Source organism: Myotis davidii, unplaced genomic scaffold (assembly GCF_000327345.1).
Source record: "Myotis davidii unplaced genomic scaffold, ASM32734v1 scaffold130, whole genome shotgun sequence".
Classification (NCBI taxonomy): Eukaryota; Metazoa; Chordata; class Mammalia; order Chiroptera; family Vespertilionidae; genus Myotis; species Myotis davidii.
Genome location: NW_006285040.1, coordinates 1,246,645 through 1,264,159, shown reverse-complemented (window position 1 = coordinate 1,264,159; position 17,515 = coordinate 1,246,645). Strand labels below are relative to the sequence as shown.

The window sequence follows — 17,515 nt, the reverse complement described above, 5'->3', positions numbered from 1 at the left end:
CGTGAGGCCGCCTGGCCTGGGATCAGCAGAGCCGCGAGGCCTCCTGGCACCAGGATCAGCGGAGCAGCGAGGCCTCCCAGCACCGGGATCAGCCGAGCAGCGAGGCCTCACTGCCAGGTGTCAAGTGGAGCCACAAGGTCTCCTAGCACCAGGAACAGCGGAGCTGCGAGGCCAATTGGCCCCTGAGCAGCGTGACAGGGCAGCACCCAAACACCCTGATTACCCTGTGACTCTGTGTGTGACAAGGGGTGGGGCCACAACCTCCCTATCCACCCTGCTCTGTTTGTGAGAGGGGTAGGTGCCCCAACCCCCCAATTGCCCTACCCTGAGCGTGCCTGGGGGTGGCATCGCAACCTCCCGATCCGCCCTGCTGTGTGCGTGACAGGGGGCGGTGCCCCAACTCCCCAATCGACCCTGCTCTGAGCCCAACCAGGGGCTGCACCTAGGGATTGGGCCTGCCCTCTGCCACCCGGGAGCAGGCCTAAGTCAGTATGTTATCTCCCGAGGGGTCCCAGACTGTGAGAGGGCACAAGTGGGGCTGAGGGACACCCCCTCCCCTGCCAGTGCACAAATTTTTGTGCACCGGGCCTCTAGTATATATATAAAGGTGAAAACTAAAATTCCAATTTCATAAAAAATCATGTGATAATATTGCAATGATGGAGAGTTTATTCTCATATTCTATAGTAGTATATCAGAAGATCATTTCTAAAATTGAAAGATTAAGAATTCACAGTATTAACATGTTTAGATTTTTGTAGGTAAAGAGCTTAAAGTTGAAAGTTGGATTAGGATTCAAGAGTATACAAGTGGAGAATTGGAAAGTGCTGCATTTCATCGTATTATATCACTTTTTTGTGTGAATTATTTAATTTTCTAAGCAAATTGTAGTTATATGCTATACAGAAATTGGGCTGATACAAAGGTTAAAGCAGTTAATTTTCTTCCCAGACATAGTTTTATAATATTCCGGTAAATTTTTTTTTATGTGAAATTAAAGTCAAAAGCAGTTATTGACATAGCTGTTATTTAAATCATGGCATAAATATTATTCAAATTACTAGTTGTAAAGCTACGATATAATTTTGACTTAGATTGCCCATTTTTTGTTGATGTCCTTGGCCACCTAATTATGTTGAAATGTTACACAAATTTATGATATCCTTTTTTAAAATACATTTTCTTATTGCTTTCAGAGAGGAAGGGAGAAGGAGAGGGAGATAGAAACATCAATGATGAAAATCACTGATCAGTTGCCTCCTGCATGCTCCCTAATAGGGATCAAGCCTGTAACCGGGCATGTGCCCTGACCAGGAATCGAACCCTGACCTTCAGGTTCAGAGGTTGATGCTCAACCACTTAGCCACACCAGCCGGGTGCTATCCTTTTTTTTATACTCTAGAATTCTATGCCCTCCTCCTTCACATCACCTCTGACAAAATGTGTGTTAATATCTCAGTCATTCTTACAGTTGAGTATAGCATTTTACTACAGAAGATAAATGCGGGTCAATTTTATTTTCTCATTTTAGAGCTTCCTGTTAGTTCACCACTTTGTCATGCAGTTCTAAAAACTCTTCAGTGTTGGGAGCAAGTTCTTCTCCGACGACTTGAAGTCCATGGTGGGCCCCCTCAAAACTATATCGCAAGTTATACTTCTGAAGAGAGTTTGTCTGCAGGTCCTGCAATTCTCCGCCACAAAGCTTTGCTGGAACCTACAAACACTCCTTTCAAGTAGGTTTTCCTATGGATATTGTTTTTAAGTATGAGTTTTACTTAGCCAAGAGTGGTTTTAGGTAGTATTTGAAGAAAAAATATTTAAGTTCTTTTATGTATAATATGCTCTTCCAGGCTCATCTCTGTGACTCTGTGTGATGCATATTATAGTCCAGAGGTTAGCAAACATTTCCTGCAAAGTTCCAAATAAGTAAACATTTTAGACTTTGGGGACCTTACAATTCTTGTGGCAACTATTAAGCCTTGCCATTGTATAGTGAAAGCAACTATGAACTGTAAGTAGTAAATGAATGGGCATGGCTGTTACATAATAAACCTTATTTTTGAAAATGGAAGGCAGGCTTGTAGTTTACTGGCACCCACTCTCGAGCAGTGCTATTCAAAATAGCCAGAAAACTGGTTTGCTGTTTGTGAGGTGTAAAAGGTAAATCAGTGCAGTGCTTGCTTCATCAAAGTCTTACTATAGTGACTTAATGATAGTTCATTTACTTTTTTTTTCATAAGCTCTTACCTCATTGCACATCAGTAACAGACTCATGGACTGGTATGTGTTTACAGACAACACAGTAGCTCTGCTTGTAGATCTCTTCTAGGAAGCATTACTATTATGTTTTTAGGTGAGGGGTCAGCAAACTGCAGCCTATGGGCCAAAATCCTTCCTCCTATATTGTAAATAAAGTTTTATTGAATCACAGCCACACCCTTTCATTTTAATATCATCTCTGCTCCTTTCCCACTTCATTGGCAGAGCTGAGTAATAGTATGAGAGACCATCTGGCCTACAAAGCCTAAAATATTTACCATCCAGTCCTTTAAAAAAAGTCTACTAGTACTGATTGCAACCCAAGATGATTTGGTCTAATTCTAGTTAAATATTATTATAAATATTTATATAACACTCAGCAGATATAGTCAAGTTAATCAGAATTTTAAGTGTATAATTAAATATATTGTCCCTCTGCAGATCCAAACACCACCTGGCACTATCTGTGAAAAGACTTTGGCAGTACTTGGTGAAGCAAGAAGAAATTCAGGAAACCTTTATCAGAAATATATTTACAAAGAAAAGGTGCCTAAATGAGGTTCGTATAAGTTAAAACCTGCTTACTGTTTTATTATTGAAGTCTTTTGTATTATGTAACCATAAAGAATAAGTTGCCTTTTATAGACTGTTTAACTCATTTTATCCTTGGCTGGTTAGCTCAGTTGGTTGGAGCAGCATCCCAACGCACCAAAGTTATGGGTTCCATCCCTAGTCAGGGCACATACAAGAATCAACCAATAAATGCATAAATAAGTGGAACAACAAGTTGATGTTTCTCTCTTTCTCTCCTTCCTCTTCTATCTCAAATCAATAAATAAAAAATAAAAATAACTTTGTCATAGCCAGTTTGGCTCAGTAGATAAAGCGTTGGCCTGTAGACTGAAAGGTCCCAGGTTTGATTCTGGTCAAGGGCACATGCCCGGGTTGTGGGCTCAGTCCCCAGTAGGAGACATGCAGGAGGCAGCAGATCAATGGTTCTCTTTCATCATTGATGTTTCTATCTCCCTTACCCCTCCTCTCTGAAATCAATAAGAATATATTAAAAAATAAAACTAATTTTTATATCATAAAGATATCCTATGCAGTTAATGCATAGAAAAGTAATTGAATAGGAAAGAGAAAAGGTCAGTATTTTCTTAAATCTGTTTTATTTAAAGTAACTAATTCAGATGTATTTGGGACTTTTCTCCCCAAAAGATATTGGTTAAGATTCTGTATCTTTGTTTCCTGTTTTGAACTCTCATGATCACCATTTAAGAGACAAAGTAGAAAGTTCCCATGATTTTCATGTGACATTTAAAAGAAGTTTATCTTAGAAGTTTAATTGAAACTAGGTTTATATACTGAAAGCATTTCGAATATGTACGTTCAAATTTTTTTTTACTCTGTTGATTATGCTTCTTAATGAAATTTTGCAAACTGATTTTAATAATATAGTAACAGGTTGATTATACCTCAATGTTACCATTATAATGATTATTCTTCTCAGTTCAGTGCTACTGAAAACTTTCAATTTGTTGTTATGGGAAACTTGTACCTGAATGTAAATTAACATTTTGTTTCCTTCATTGAGACAATTTTGCTACTAAAAAAATATAGGGTAAACTAAACAGTGGATTTAGTTAATTCCTTATCTTCTCATGGACTAGTAACTCACTAGTTTGACATATACACTTTGACATATGTACCTTAGTATAATATTAAAATCTGAGCAAATAATAAATCCAATAGACACAATACAAATCAAAGTATTTCTATATAACCTTAAGTAAGCTATATCTTAAATATTTAGCATATGAACTAGTAAAACAGTTTAAGCAAGTTTTTTGATGAATAAAATTAAAAGTGAATTTACTAGATAAGAGTGTCAGACTAATTAGCATATGTTTACATATGAGGTAATGTTTCTTACTTTAAATATATGTTTGCCTAAAATAATTTATTACAACTTAAAGTATTCTGATAATAGTGTATAAAGCACTGTTGATTGCTCTGAATAAAAAGCATGTTTACTGTGCTTGTTACTTCTTTGGTTTCTCTGATGTACCTTTTTACATGAATATGCAAATTTGGCATAATAACTTCAAGTACAAAATCATTTTTTAAAAAACATTGTCACGTTTGATTACTATAACTGTAAAAAAAAAATTCTACCTCTGATATATTTAGTGTATTTGTGAGATGAAACAGTTCTCAAAACAAAAGACTGTACCACTAGATTGTCCAGTAGAATCAAGGGATAGAATCATTAAGGGAATAGAGTAACATAAGGAAACCAGAGTGAGTAAGGAAAGATAGCAGATAAATAAGTAAAGTTATTTTTGTATTATAATCATTTTAATCAAAAGCAGTAATATGAATGCTGGAATAAAAACTCTATCAGTAAGCTAAATGTTTTCTATGTATTTTAATGTGTGGGGTTTTTTTAATCTGCAAAATGAGTATAAAACCTTTCACTTTGCTGTGTTTTAACTAGTACATTTAACTTATTTAAAAACTTCATGATTAATGGTTGTTATTAGGTGGCAGATAATGGAGAATATTTTGGAAGTGCTACTGTTCTGTATTTATTTATGTCTTTGAAAATGAAATGTTCTTTACTTGATGTTAAAATTCTGTTGTATCCTCAGAGCTTTCTTTTCCTATATAATGTAGTTTTTAGTGCTACATGCATTTTTAAACTAGAAGGTCTTCCCTATTTGTATTTATTTGGAACTTAAGTGCAGATGACTACAAATAGAATATATCTGAATCATTCCTGACCAAATAAAAAAAAATTCTTGGCACCCTGATTCCTTTTTCTGTTTTCATTCATTTTCTGAGAAAAACTAAAGGTCTTGAACCAGCTCTTTCTTTAACTAGTGTTAATATCCCCTTTTAAGAAGTATGTGTGCCTAAAACCTATATGATTTTATTAACCAGTGTCACCCCAATAAATTCAATTTAAAAAGAGAGAAAAAGAGACTCTACACCTTTAAATAACAACCTTATTATGATAGTATTAATATGTTGTTGGATACACATATACTAAATTAATAAAAAAATAAGTATACTTTTATTATTTCACAGAAAAAGAATCATGTATTCCTCCAAGCAGTTAGTTGAGTATTTCTGCCTCAATCAAGACAAAGCGAGAATTAGAGACCTAGAAATAAAATTTTTTTAATCATGATGTTTTCATGAAGAGTGAGGGGACAAGAAATAATACTTTATAAGAGAACAGTTTGACTTTAATTTTCAGTTGATAGTACTCTTGCCCCATTAGCTCTGAAATTTATAAAGTACTTGGGCTATAATCTTGCTTTAATATTAACATTTCAAAGTTAAGTAGTAAAAATTTCTCAGGAGGTTGAATAAAATTTATAGGGGTTGTTAATGAATTTTGAGGGATTAAGTTTTCTCTAACACCTAACTCTGCACCACACACATGCTTCTTTTAAGATATATGAAATTTTAAAAATAATAACTTAGTCCAATGTTACTAAGTTTGGCAAAAAATATAATTTAAAAAATATCCCTAGTATTTTGCATGTTACATCGTATCTTACTCTTTGTCGTGTGATTATTCTTTCTTGATGAAGTCATTAGAGGACAACTGTGAAACCATCAAAAATTCTATGATGGAGGAGCCAAACATCAATAAGGTACAAAGCATCATTCAACTGAAATTAGAAATTGCATTCTTTAGCAAGAAAAACAAAGTGTTTCCATTTAACTTTGGACTGGACTTTGTTTCCAAGCAGTTAAATTACTGTTCCCTCAATTTATTCTTTTATTTTAACAGCTTAAATATCGCAATCATAACATTGGTTCTGTTTTATTAATAAGAGAATGCAATTTTAAAGGGAGTTGAATGTATCCTGTTTTGGCTACAGATTTTTTCATAGTAAATACAATTAAAGTTTTTAATAAATTGTAATTAAAATAGCCATTATAGTAGTATAGTAGTATTGTTCTGTTTTTGCAAGTATCACTTTTTAAGTTAAAATTCTTTCCTCTTATATTAATTTCTTAAAATATATCAAATACTATTATATATCATTTATTTTACTGGTAAGAATAGGATACAGCATATTATCTTATGTACAATAAGAACTCAATAATACTTGAGAACACGGCATAAATGATGAGAATTTGTACAACCATAAAATAACTACCCAATGTTCTGTGGTCACACATTCAAATAGGACATATTAGGTTGATATATGATTCATGTGTTTCACATTTTTATTTTAAGACCATGTCATCAGAGTAATTTTTAGGGAAAACAGTTTTCAAAATATTTTTTTAAGGCTGTGAAGTCTTTCTCAAAGGAATCTTTTTGTAAAATAGAAATAATTCTGTACAGTTAATAAGAAAGACTGATTTGATATGAAGTGTATATTGTAACTAAAACCTTGGCAAAATAAATATATGCAGTACACACTGAACTTTGGGAATTTCTAATGGCCTTTTGGAGTTTTGAGAGAATATTTTCAAACTTTTAATCAGTTAACAATATTCCTTGCCTTGTAGTAATCATTAATTACTACAGTCTATACATTTTCATGAATCTTTTTTTTTTTTAATCCTCACCCGAGGATATTTTTCGATTGATTTTTAGAAAGAGTGGAAGGGAGAGGGAAAGACAGAAATACCGATGAGAGAGAAACACATCGAATGGTTGCCTTCTACACATGTCTCTACCAGGGCCTGGGCTGGGGAGGAGCCTGCAATTGCGGTATGTACCCTTAACCGGAATCGAACCCGGGACCCTTCTCTCCGCAGGCTGACATTCTGTCTACTGAGCCAAACAGGCTAGGGCATGAATCCTTATCCAAAGATTTTTTTTGACACTGTTTATAAAATGTTAATCAGAATGTTATATTACTATAGTCGTTACACTACATCAGAAGTTAGTCATTGTGTTTGTTTAACATCGTAATATTTTTGGCCAGTTTTTCAAGCCACATGGGACAGTTTTAACAGCTTTATTAGCTATACCTGACTTACCATAAGTGCACATATTTATTAGAATGTGATGAAATTTTACATATGTTTACATGGGTGAAGCCATCAGCATAATCAAGATAATAAATATATCCATTACCCCCAAAACTGACCCCTCCCTTATTTTTCCCTCCCCTCTCTCCCCTTTTCCTCCCCAGGTAACTACTAATTTTCTTCCTGATATTATAGATCAGTTTGCATTTTCTGGAATTTTTGTAAATGAGATTATACAATGTCTTTTTTTTCTATGTGCTTTCTCAGCATATTTATTTTGAGATTTCTTCATATTGTGTATTTCAGTATTTCTTTTTATTGCTGGTGCATTCATTGTATGTCTATACTAAAATTTGTTTATCCAATGACTTGTTGATGAACACTTAAGCCTTTTCCATTTTGGAGCTATTTCAAATAAGACTGCTTAGAATATTCAAACACAAGTCTCTTTGGTTGGACATATTCTTTCATTTCTCTTGTGTAAATGCCTAGGAGTGGAATGGCTAGACTATATTGTAGGTGTGTGGTTAACTTTTTGAGAAAACTGCTAAAGTATTTTCCAAGGTGGTAGAAACATTTTATGTTTCCAGCAGCAGTGCATGAAATCCCAGTTGCTTTACATCCTTATCAACACTTAGTATTGTCAGCCTTTATTTTAGCCTTTGTAGTAGGTGTGTAGTGGTAGTTCATTATAGTTTTAACTAGAGGCCTGGTGCATGGATTTGTGCACTGGTGGGGTCCCTTGGCATGGCCTGTGGAGATCAGGCCAAACCTGGCAGTCCAACATCCCCCAAGGGATGTAGTGGTGCGTGAAGTGGCAGGCAGCCCAGGGAGGAGCCTGAGCCCGGGCCAGGTGCTGTGCTGCTCCTGCTCATCCCAGCCCTGCTGCACCTGCTGCCACCGCTGCTCAGTAGGCTCCCATGGGCTCACTCCATCAGTCCCTATGCTAGTCCCGATCCTGGTCCCAATGGGAGAGAGGCCTGCAAGGGGAGTGTCTGCAGGAGAGGCTCGTGCCACTGCAGCTGTGCTCGCCAGTTGTGAGCCTGGTGTCTGGCACCTGTTCAGCTGAGTGGCGCTCCCACTGTGGGAGCACACTGACCACCAGGGGGCAACTCCTGCCCCCTGGTCGTCAGTGCACATCATGCGAACAGTCGCTTAGGCTTTTATGTATATAGATTTGCATTGAGAATCTAATCATGTGCTTCATTGCCACTTGTATAACTTTTTGTTTGACCATTTTAAAGATGGGGTGAGTCAGTTATGGGAGATTACTAGGAAAAACACAGTAAAATAAGGATGAGGATGTTATACAGATTCAAGTTTTTTAAAAATATATATATTTTATTGATTTTTTACAGAGAGGAAGGGAGAGGGATAGAGAGTCAGAAACATCGATGAGAGAGAAACATCGATCAGCTGCCTGCTGCACACTCCCTAACTGGGAATATGCCCGCAACCAAGGTACATGCCCTTGACCGGAATCAAACCTGGGACCCTTCAGTCCGCAGGCTGATGCTCTATCCAGTGAGCCAAACCGGTCAGGGCCAGATTTAAGCTTTTGTCTTCTGCATTGATAAGAATTTCTAGAGACAATGTCATCATCCTCTTTCTGGAACAGCTAGGGAGAAAGCCTTGCTAATGCAGATTTCCCTTAAAAATATAAATGTCTTTTATAAAGGATAATTTCTACTTGTTTTCAGAGCTTCTCCGATGTCTGCTGTTAATTAATCAGCCTAAAATAATTTTTATGCCAGAGAGACATATTTTGGGGTGGCAAGTTCTATTCCCCTATAGTTTCTAGACAACCAACCTGTGTAGCACATTACTATACTGAAGATTGTAGACAATTGTTATGTATTGGCAGAGTTACAAGGGCTACAAAGTCATAGGTGATAAGAATTTTTCAGCTCCATTATAATCATATCAGATCACAGTTGTATATGCCGTCTGTCCTTTACCAAACATTGTTATGTGGTGTATAATTGTGTTGAGATAATAAAATTATTTTCTTTTTTTAGTCTGTTAATATGGCTAAATAGATTGATGGATTTATTTGATTTTAAACCAACCTTGCATTCCTAGCGTAAGCCCCTTTTATGGTCATTAGGTGTTCTTTTTTACATATTGTTTGATTTGTTAAAAATTTTGTTCAGAATTTTTGCATCTATGTTCATGAGGGATATTGCTTTGTAGTTTTCTTAAAATGTGTTTTTGGGTTTTTTTTTGCGGCGGGAGGGGGGTCTTTGGTTTTGTTTTGTTGGCTTGTTTTAAACTAATGCTATCTTTATAGAGTTGGGAAGTCTCTCCTCTTTAATTTTTTGGAAGAATTTGTGTAGAGTTAGTGTTATTTGTTTCTTATATGTTTGTTAGAATTCACCAGAGAAATCATCTGGGCCTGGAGTTTTTTAGCTTCAAATTCAATTTCTTTAACATATAGGGCAGTTCAGATTATTTATTTTTTTAGTGTACTTTGGTAGTATATGTCTTTTAAGAACTTTGTCACATCAGTTGTAAAATATATTGGTATAAAGTTATTAATATTTTATTAACCTTTCAATATACAGTAGAATATATGGTAAAGTCACTTCTTATTCCTCTGCTACTTCCCACACCTGAATTGTCCTATTTTTCCTCCCATCCTTGAAGTGTTGGGCACCCAGAACTTATTTTTTTAACCTTCTCTGTCCCCTATCTTTACTTTCTCTTTGGGTTATCTAATGGCTTAAATATCATCCATAGTTTTGATGTCTTAAATCTCAGTTGCCCCATTTATTTCCTAAACTTTAGACTAGCATGCATAATCTAATAGCTACCTCTCCCTGAATGTCAAAACAGAATTTCATGTCTGCCCCTAATCCCAATCCAAACCTACTCTTTCCTTCACTTTTGTCTCAGTAAATGGTACCTTCACTCATCCTGTTATCCAGTCTGAAAACAAGGAGTCATCCTTGCTTCATCATTTTCACTCATACTGCAATCTCAATACATTAACATTTATCTCATTTCCAACCACTTATCACCATTCCTATTACCCTAATCAGATCCACCATTACCTCTTTTTTTTTTTAATTTAAATTCTTTATTGTTTAAAGTATTACATAAGTCTCCTTTTTCCCCCATTGACCTCTCCCTGGCCACTCCCAGCCCACAGCACATGCCCTCACCCCCCTACTGTCTGTGTCCATTGGTCCACCATTACTTCTTATTTAGTTACTGTAGCAGGCTCATAAGTGGTTTCCTGGGAGCTGTTCACACAACTTTATGTTTTGTCTCACAATACCCAGAACTATGGCTTTCTAGTCTTAAAAGAAAATCTGAATCTTATTATGGATTCTGAGGCCCTGTCCAAACTGAACCCTGCCTACTTCTCCAGTCTCATCTCCTGACATTTATAAGTGTTCTCAAAATTAAATATGCATAAGCTCCTGAGATGCTAAACATCATTCTTACACTGCCCCTCACCCCCCACCAGTTGACACTCATTCAGGTCATCTTGGGTCCAGACTATTAAGAAACAGTGTTTTAGTAAATCTAAATAATAAGAAGACAGTAATGTATTCCTACATTGAAGAAGCTTTTTTGAATTTCATGCCTGCAAGATCCTTCATCCCCATATGTGTAAAATTTGAAGAAGCTCTTCAGGTGAAACTGTTATGTCCACCCCAACTACCCAACCATTATTAGCAAATGGTATATCCCTCTATTTAATGGAAATAGAATTTTCTCTACTTTTAATTTCTTCAAAACCCAGTAGTGGATACTTAAGTGTGTTTTAGATATCAGGCAGAGAGGTGGCTATGTTGGCATTTTATCATAAAACAAACAAAAAAATCTTATTTTTGACATTCTTATTGGTTGCTGGGCTTCTTATAGCAAACCTAAGTGTTTCTTAGAAAAGAAGTTTGCCTTTAAAGAAACCAAAATGTTTAGCAAACACTGAAATTTTTTTATGTTTGTAATCAAATTGCATTTTAGATTAGAATATATTTCACATATTTACAGTCAGTGATATGAATTGTTTGTGTAGGGCTATTTTGGTTTGGTTATTTATAATTCTCTTTCAACTTTGGAATTATATGGTCACCTCAGTAGCCATTTAAAAGAATACTGTTGAGGTCCTTACTAAAGTTCCTTGAGCCTCCTTATAAATAGTGTTTTGAACTCTGCATCTGACAGATTGCTTATCTCTATTTCGGTTACTAGTTCTTTTCCTGGAGTTTTGTTCTGTTCTTTCATTTCGGACGTGTTTTTGTCTTCTCATTTTGGCAGCCTCCTTGTGTTTGTTTCTTTGTATTAGGTAGAGCTGCTATGTCTCCCGGGCTTGGTAGAGTGGCCTATTGTAGTACGTGTCCTGTAGGATCCAGTGGCACAGCCTCCCTGATCACCCAAGCTGTGCACTCCAGTTGTGCAACCCCTCCTTCTATGGGCTGTGTAGACCCTTCTGTTGTAATTGAGCCTTGATTGCGGTTAGCATTTCAATGGGAGGGATTTACCCCTTAGACCAATCTGCTGCAAGGACTAGCTGCCATCACTGACCACTGTGGATGATCAACTGTGCAGGGGCTCTCCACACAGAGCAGGACTTATTTCAGCAAGGCTGTGGTACCCATGTAGTCTGCACGTTGAGTGTGTCGCTGTGGAGATGGTTGGGTGATGTTTTGATGTGGTCTGAAGCTGTCCACCGGGTGCATTGTCTCTGGGGCCTCCTGGGAGATACAGGCCTGCACTTAGAAGTCAGGCCAGAAGTTAGGCCACTGCACCCCCACAGCCATTGAAGACAAACTTTATATGGCCGAGGTTGGTCTGGGATCGGCTCTGGCCCCCGCAGATGAAGTGGGACCAGAATCCCAACCCACTACAAATTACCCCCAGCTGCATCCACCCAACTCCACAGGACTGTAAATGTTGATTTTATACAGTACTCTCTTCCAGGTTCAAAGGTGTTGTACATACTCCTGAGGTAAGCATAAGGTCAAATATGTGTCTCTCATCTAAAGTACATTGAATTACGGTTTACTCAGCTACTGAAATGGTTATTGACTTGGGCAAATTACTGTGCCTTTTAGGGTTTCAGGTTTTTCTTCTATAAATTAAATGTTATTTTAGACCAGCAGTCAGTAAACTATATTCAGCAGGCCATATCCAACAGGATCTTCTAAGAATGGCCTTTATATTGTTATAAAGATTGTTTAAAAAAGAATATGCATGCCCTGATCAGGTTGGCTCAGCTGATTGGAGAGTTGTCCCATGCACTGAAGGGTTGCTGGTTCCATTCCCAAGTCAGGGCACGTGCCCAGATTTCGGATTTCCTGCTTGATCCCCTGTAGGGGTTGTGCAAGGGGTAACCAATCAGTGTTTCACTCTCACTCTCTCCCTTTGCCTTCCTCTCTCACTAAAAAAATAAAAATAAAAAATCAATAAGAATATTGAAAAAAAAAAAGAATATGCAGCAGTGACACTCTGTGGTCCACAAAATCAAAACTATTTACCATCTGACTTTTTAATATTTAAAATATTATCAAAGGATTATAATACTACGAAATGTGGTAAATAAATCTACTTTAATAATTAAAATGTCTTGATCCTTTAAAGTTAATTCATTATAGCTTGGGAATATAAGCAATTAACGAAGTTGTATGTTATATCAACTATCTTATTATATGTGAAAAAGCAAATTTGAAATAATTTAAATTCCCCTTGTCAGATAAATTTTGTTTTAGAGATAATGAGCATGGAAAATAGTACCTTTGTATTTGAAATACCTAAAAAGTTTCTGAAAATAATTTATGCAAATATTAAATGTGTACTTGAAATACCTAAAAAGTTTCTGAAAATAATTTATGCAAATATTAAATGACATATTGGTATATATTCTTTCTATTACTAAAATCACTGTATTTTTATATTTTCTTTTTCTCCATTTAGATAGAAGCAGATTTGGGATATCCTGGAGGTAAAGCAAGAATTATTCATAAGGAATCCGATATCATTACTGCCTTTGCTGTTAATAAAGTAAGTACACAGATATTTTTCTTCAGGTACTAACTACTCATAGTTGGAGAATGTTTCCTGTTCTGATCATTTATTCAGTATCAGTATTTATTTTCTCCAAAGTTACTTCCCACTCCTCAAATTGCATTCTCAATAAATTTTTCATATTATAAAATGATTATATTTTTTGATAATTTAATTTTTTGATTATGAATATATAGCAGATAAAATAATGTTTTATTACTATTCAGAGGGAAGTATCAGGTATTTATATATGTGATAACCTTTAGAACTTATACACACATAATAAGGGTTAATCCAAATCAAAGGTCCTTATATGAATATGTTGAACGTGGGTCTTAATATTTTACCAAATTTAAGCTTATGTAACTCATAGAAATTCTCCCTCTTTGACTTACAGCTGTAATAGCTGCCCAACTGGAGTGTTTTCTTTGTATTCCTCTGCCTTCTACTCAACATCTTCTTTTATGTACAGTGGTTCAAAGTTGAAATTTGTCTTAATCATTTTCCCCTTCTGTCTTCCCTAATTGCTTTACTGCAGAGTTTATGGTGACTTCTAGATACTTTTGTTTACTTTTATTTTCATTAACTTAAAGGATATATATTTTTTTCATGTGTTTCTAATTGAAAAACAAATTTTAAATATTATTCAAATGTATATCCTATGGCATCCATTCAGTAATCATTTCGCCAAAAAGTTCTCCATCTTCCTTTGCTATTTCTCTCTCTTCTTTGATTTCTCCTGGATAGTTCTTTTGTCATTCTGTCCTCATCTCTTCCTGTCCCCTTTGTCTCATTTCCCTCATAGATATCTTCCCCTGAATAATGACTAGTTCTGTCAAGACAGGCAGGTTTGGAAGCAGTCCTTAACCAGGCAGTTCTCATGATTATTGTCTATACCGAATAAGTACTAGTACCTTCCTTACCCTGAAGAAAATATGACTTTAAATGTTCTGTGCTATAAAACCAATTAGCATTTGTGCTTTTTGGGGAAGGGATTTATATAAGCAACTAGTAATGAACAATCATCCATGTATACAAAGTTTGCCATTTACTGGATAAGAGTGTACCTGTTTAACATTTATTTCTCCAGGTTTGTTAAATTAGTAACTGAGAAATAATACCTTTTGCTTTACATTGCATTATTTAAAAATGCAGTGAGCCCTGGCTGGTATGGCTCAGTTGGTTGGAGTTTCATCCCGTACAACAAAAAGTGGCAGGTTGGATTCCTGATCAGGGCACATACTCAGGTTGCGGGTTCAGTCCCCAGTCGGGCATGTACAGAGGCAAGTGATTGATATTTCTCTCACACATCAATATCTCTCTCTCTAAAAATTAATAAAAAATAAAATTAAAATGCTGATGAGATTGAACTTTCCCCATTTGTTTAGTTGTGAATTATCTGTGTCAGAAACTGAAAGATGAGATATTCTCCTACATTTAAGCTAAAAGTTAATTTTCACAGTTTAATGGATTCTGTTAGAAGACATGACTCCTGGACCAGAGACAAAGGACAGTTTATTTCTAGTAGCAAAAGCAGTAGCCAGAGTACCACTATTTTTATCTTGGTTCCTGAGCTGTAATTCCAAAGCAATAGAGTGAGGGCCAGATGATACCTGCACACAAAGTGGCTTGCATTACAGGAGAGGAACAATGAGTTTAAGGAATCCCAAATCTTTTCTAATATTAGTAAGTATACCTGCCCTTTGACCTGGCAGGAGAGATTATAGCTATATAGACATCCTAGAGATAATACGATAGAACAAAGGGCAGTGACTCACTCACAAGATACGCAGAAGAGACTCAAGAAGAATGGTCTCCCAGCCATCTAGTTATATCCTTTTTCCATTTATCTTTGGGGTCTCAGCTTTTTCCTAATTGGTTTGTATTCGCATTTTACATAATGATGGAAATACTAATCCTTCTTTCATTTTATCTTTCCATTTTCTGCTTTGGAGGTATACATTTTTAAATCATAGATGTTTAAAATTTTATATCATTTAATCTGACCAACTTTTCTTTATGATCTTTTTGTGTCATACTTCCCCCAGCCTTTCTCTACCCTTACACTTTTTCTTTATGGTCCTTTTCTAAATTCCATTCCCCCCCGCCCCTCCCCCCCAACATTGAAAGGCTTTAGGTAAAAGTGGTATTATCTTATTTGAATAATTCACCACTCTTTCTTTACTTTGGTGTTCCTTATCCCACTCATCCTTCTCCACCTTTCAGGGCTCCTACCTTCTTCATCATCTCCCTCCCAGTTTCTAAACTATGTAAACCTTAGGGAAATTGTAACATTGTAATAAACTGGCAAGACAGTGCTAGAAGAAGAAATAAAGTAGAAAACATCCATTACCACTTATAGCTGGCTTTCTCTTGGATGCTCTTGAATTCTTAGAACATAAACATATCTCAAAGCTCAAGCTGATGATTATTACACTCAAAATTTAATTATCAAAATTAATTTAAAATAGTCGTTTGTGAGAATGAAGTATATTCTGTATCTTAAATTTATCATTTCTTGAGGTTATTTTGTAGTTTCATGTTCAAAAGTAGCCCATATACACGTTGTACTTTATTATTGAAAAAATTACCATATGATTTATTTTTCAGGCAAATAGAAACTGCGTAGCAATTGCTTCAAGCCATGATGTTCAAGAACTGGATGTTTCTGGAATTCTGGCTACACAGATCTATACTTGGGTAGATGATGATATAGAAATGGAAACCAAAGGGTACCTTATACTTTGTTTTTATTCAGTAACATTGCAATGTGAATGTTGATTCCACAGAACTATAACTTTCAAAAGATTTTTTAAAGGAATATTCCTAGATTATAAATGGCAGCTGCTAAAGAATAAAGACCATGTGTTAGGAGCTTTAAAGAAGGTAATTGAGGGTTAAAAGAGAATAAGTGACGGGATTTGAAATTACATATGAAGTTATTGTCTATGACTAAGGAGTTAAGAGTTTAAACAATTTATTTTAAAGGGAAACAAAGTTGTCTGTTAGAGCTTTCAGGTATAATAGAATAAAAAAATGGGTTGTTTTCATCCTGGTTGACATTTCTTCGTAGGTCAGAAGATTTCTTGGTTATACATGCTCATGATGATTTAACAACTGTGCAAGGTACAACCCCATACACACATAGCAATCCTGGCACTCCAATCAACATGCCATGGCTTGGTAGTACACAGACTGGCAGAGGAGCATCCGTGGTACGTACAGTTAAAAATATTTGTATATGAATATCCTATTTTTTTCTCTAGTTTAATAGATACAAGATCATTTAACCAATATGATCTAAAAATGCTTAACTTTTTAGTAAGTTATATTTGCTGCAAATTGTAAATTTTGGTGATGAAGAATATGTTTTCATGGGTTCTCTATTCTATTCCATTGGTCTATATGTCTGTTCTTGTGTCAGTCCCAGGCAGTTTTGAGAACAGTGGCTTTGTAACTCAGCTTGATAATTGGTATTGAGATCCCTCCTACTTTGTTCTTTCTCAGGAATCCTGCAACTATTCTGGGTCTTGTTTTATTCCAGATGAATTTTTGGAAGAGTTCTTTCTAGGTCTGTGAAATATGCCATTGATATTTTAATGGGGAGTGCCTTGAATCTATAGATTGCTTTGGGTAGTATGGACATTTTAATGATGTTGATTCCACCAATCCATGAACACAGTATGTTCTTCCTTCTGTTTATGTCTTCCTCTATCTCTTTTTTCATTGTCCTGTAGTTTTCTGAGTACGGGTCTTTTACCTCCTTAGTTAAGTTTATTCCTAGGTATCTTAATTTTTTAGGTGCGATGGTAAATGGGATTGTTTTGTTTTTTTAATCTCTCTTTCTATAAGTTCACTATTGGTGTATAAAAATGCCATTGATTTCTTGGCATTAATTTTGTATCCTGCTACATTGCTGAATTCATTTCTTAAGTCTAATAATTTTTTGGAGTCTTTAGGGTTTTCTGTGTACAGTATCATGTCATCTGCGAATAATGGCAATTTTACTTCTTCTTTTCCAATTTGGATGCCTTTGATTTCTTCTTGTCTGATTGCTGTAGCTAGCAATTCTAGTACTATGTCGAACAGAAGTGGTGAAAGTGGGCATCCCTGTCTTGTTCCTCTTCTTAGGGGAAATGATATTAGTTTTTGTTCATAGAGTATGATGTTGGCTGTGGGTTTGTCATATATGGCTTTTATTATGTTGAGGTATGAGCCCTCTATTCTTATCTTGCTC

At 35.7% G+C, this 17,515-nt stretch overlaps 1 protein-coding gene across 2 annotated transcripts in view; it reads left to right on the top strand.

The window, feature by feature from the left end:
• DMXL1 (Dmx like 1) overlaps positions 1-17,515 on the top strand; it is a 133,703-nt gene that overhangs the window by 95,859 nt on the left and 20,329 nt on the right. The window contains exons 31-36 of one of the 2 annotated variants that reach the window (XM_015558446.1): positions 1,532-1,733; positions 2,701-2,818; positions 5,862-5,924; positions 13,189-13,275; positions 15,889-16,010; positions 16,352-16,493. In XM_015558446.1, the coding sequence (XP_015413932.1) occupies positions 1,532-1,733; positions 2,701-2,818; positions 5,862-5,924; positions 13,189-13,275; positions 15,889-16,010; positions 16,352-16,493 (734 nt within the window). The remainder of the gene's footprint in view (positions 1-1,531; positions 1,734-2,700; positions 2,819-5,861; positions 5,925-13,188; positions 13,276-15,888; positions 16,011-16,351; positions 16,494-17,515) is intronic. The other variant, XM_006755261.2, reaches the window with a different exon arrangement.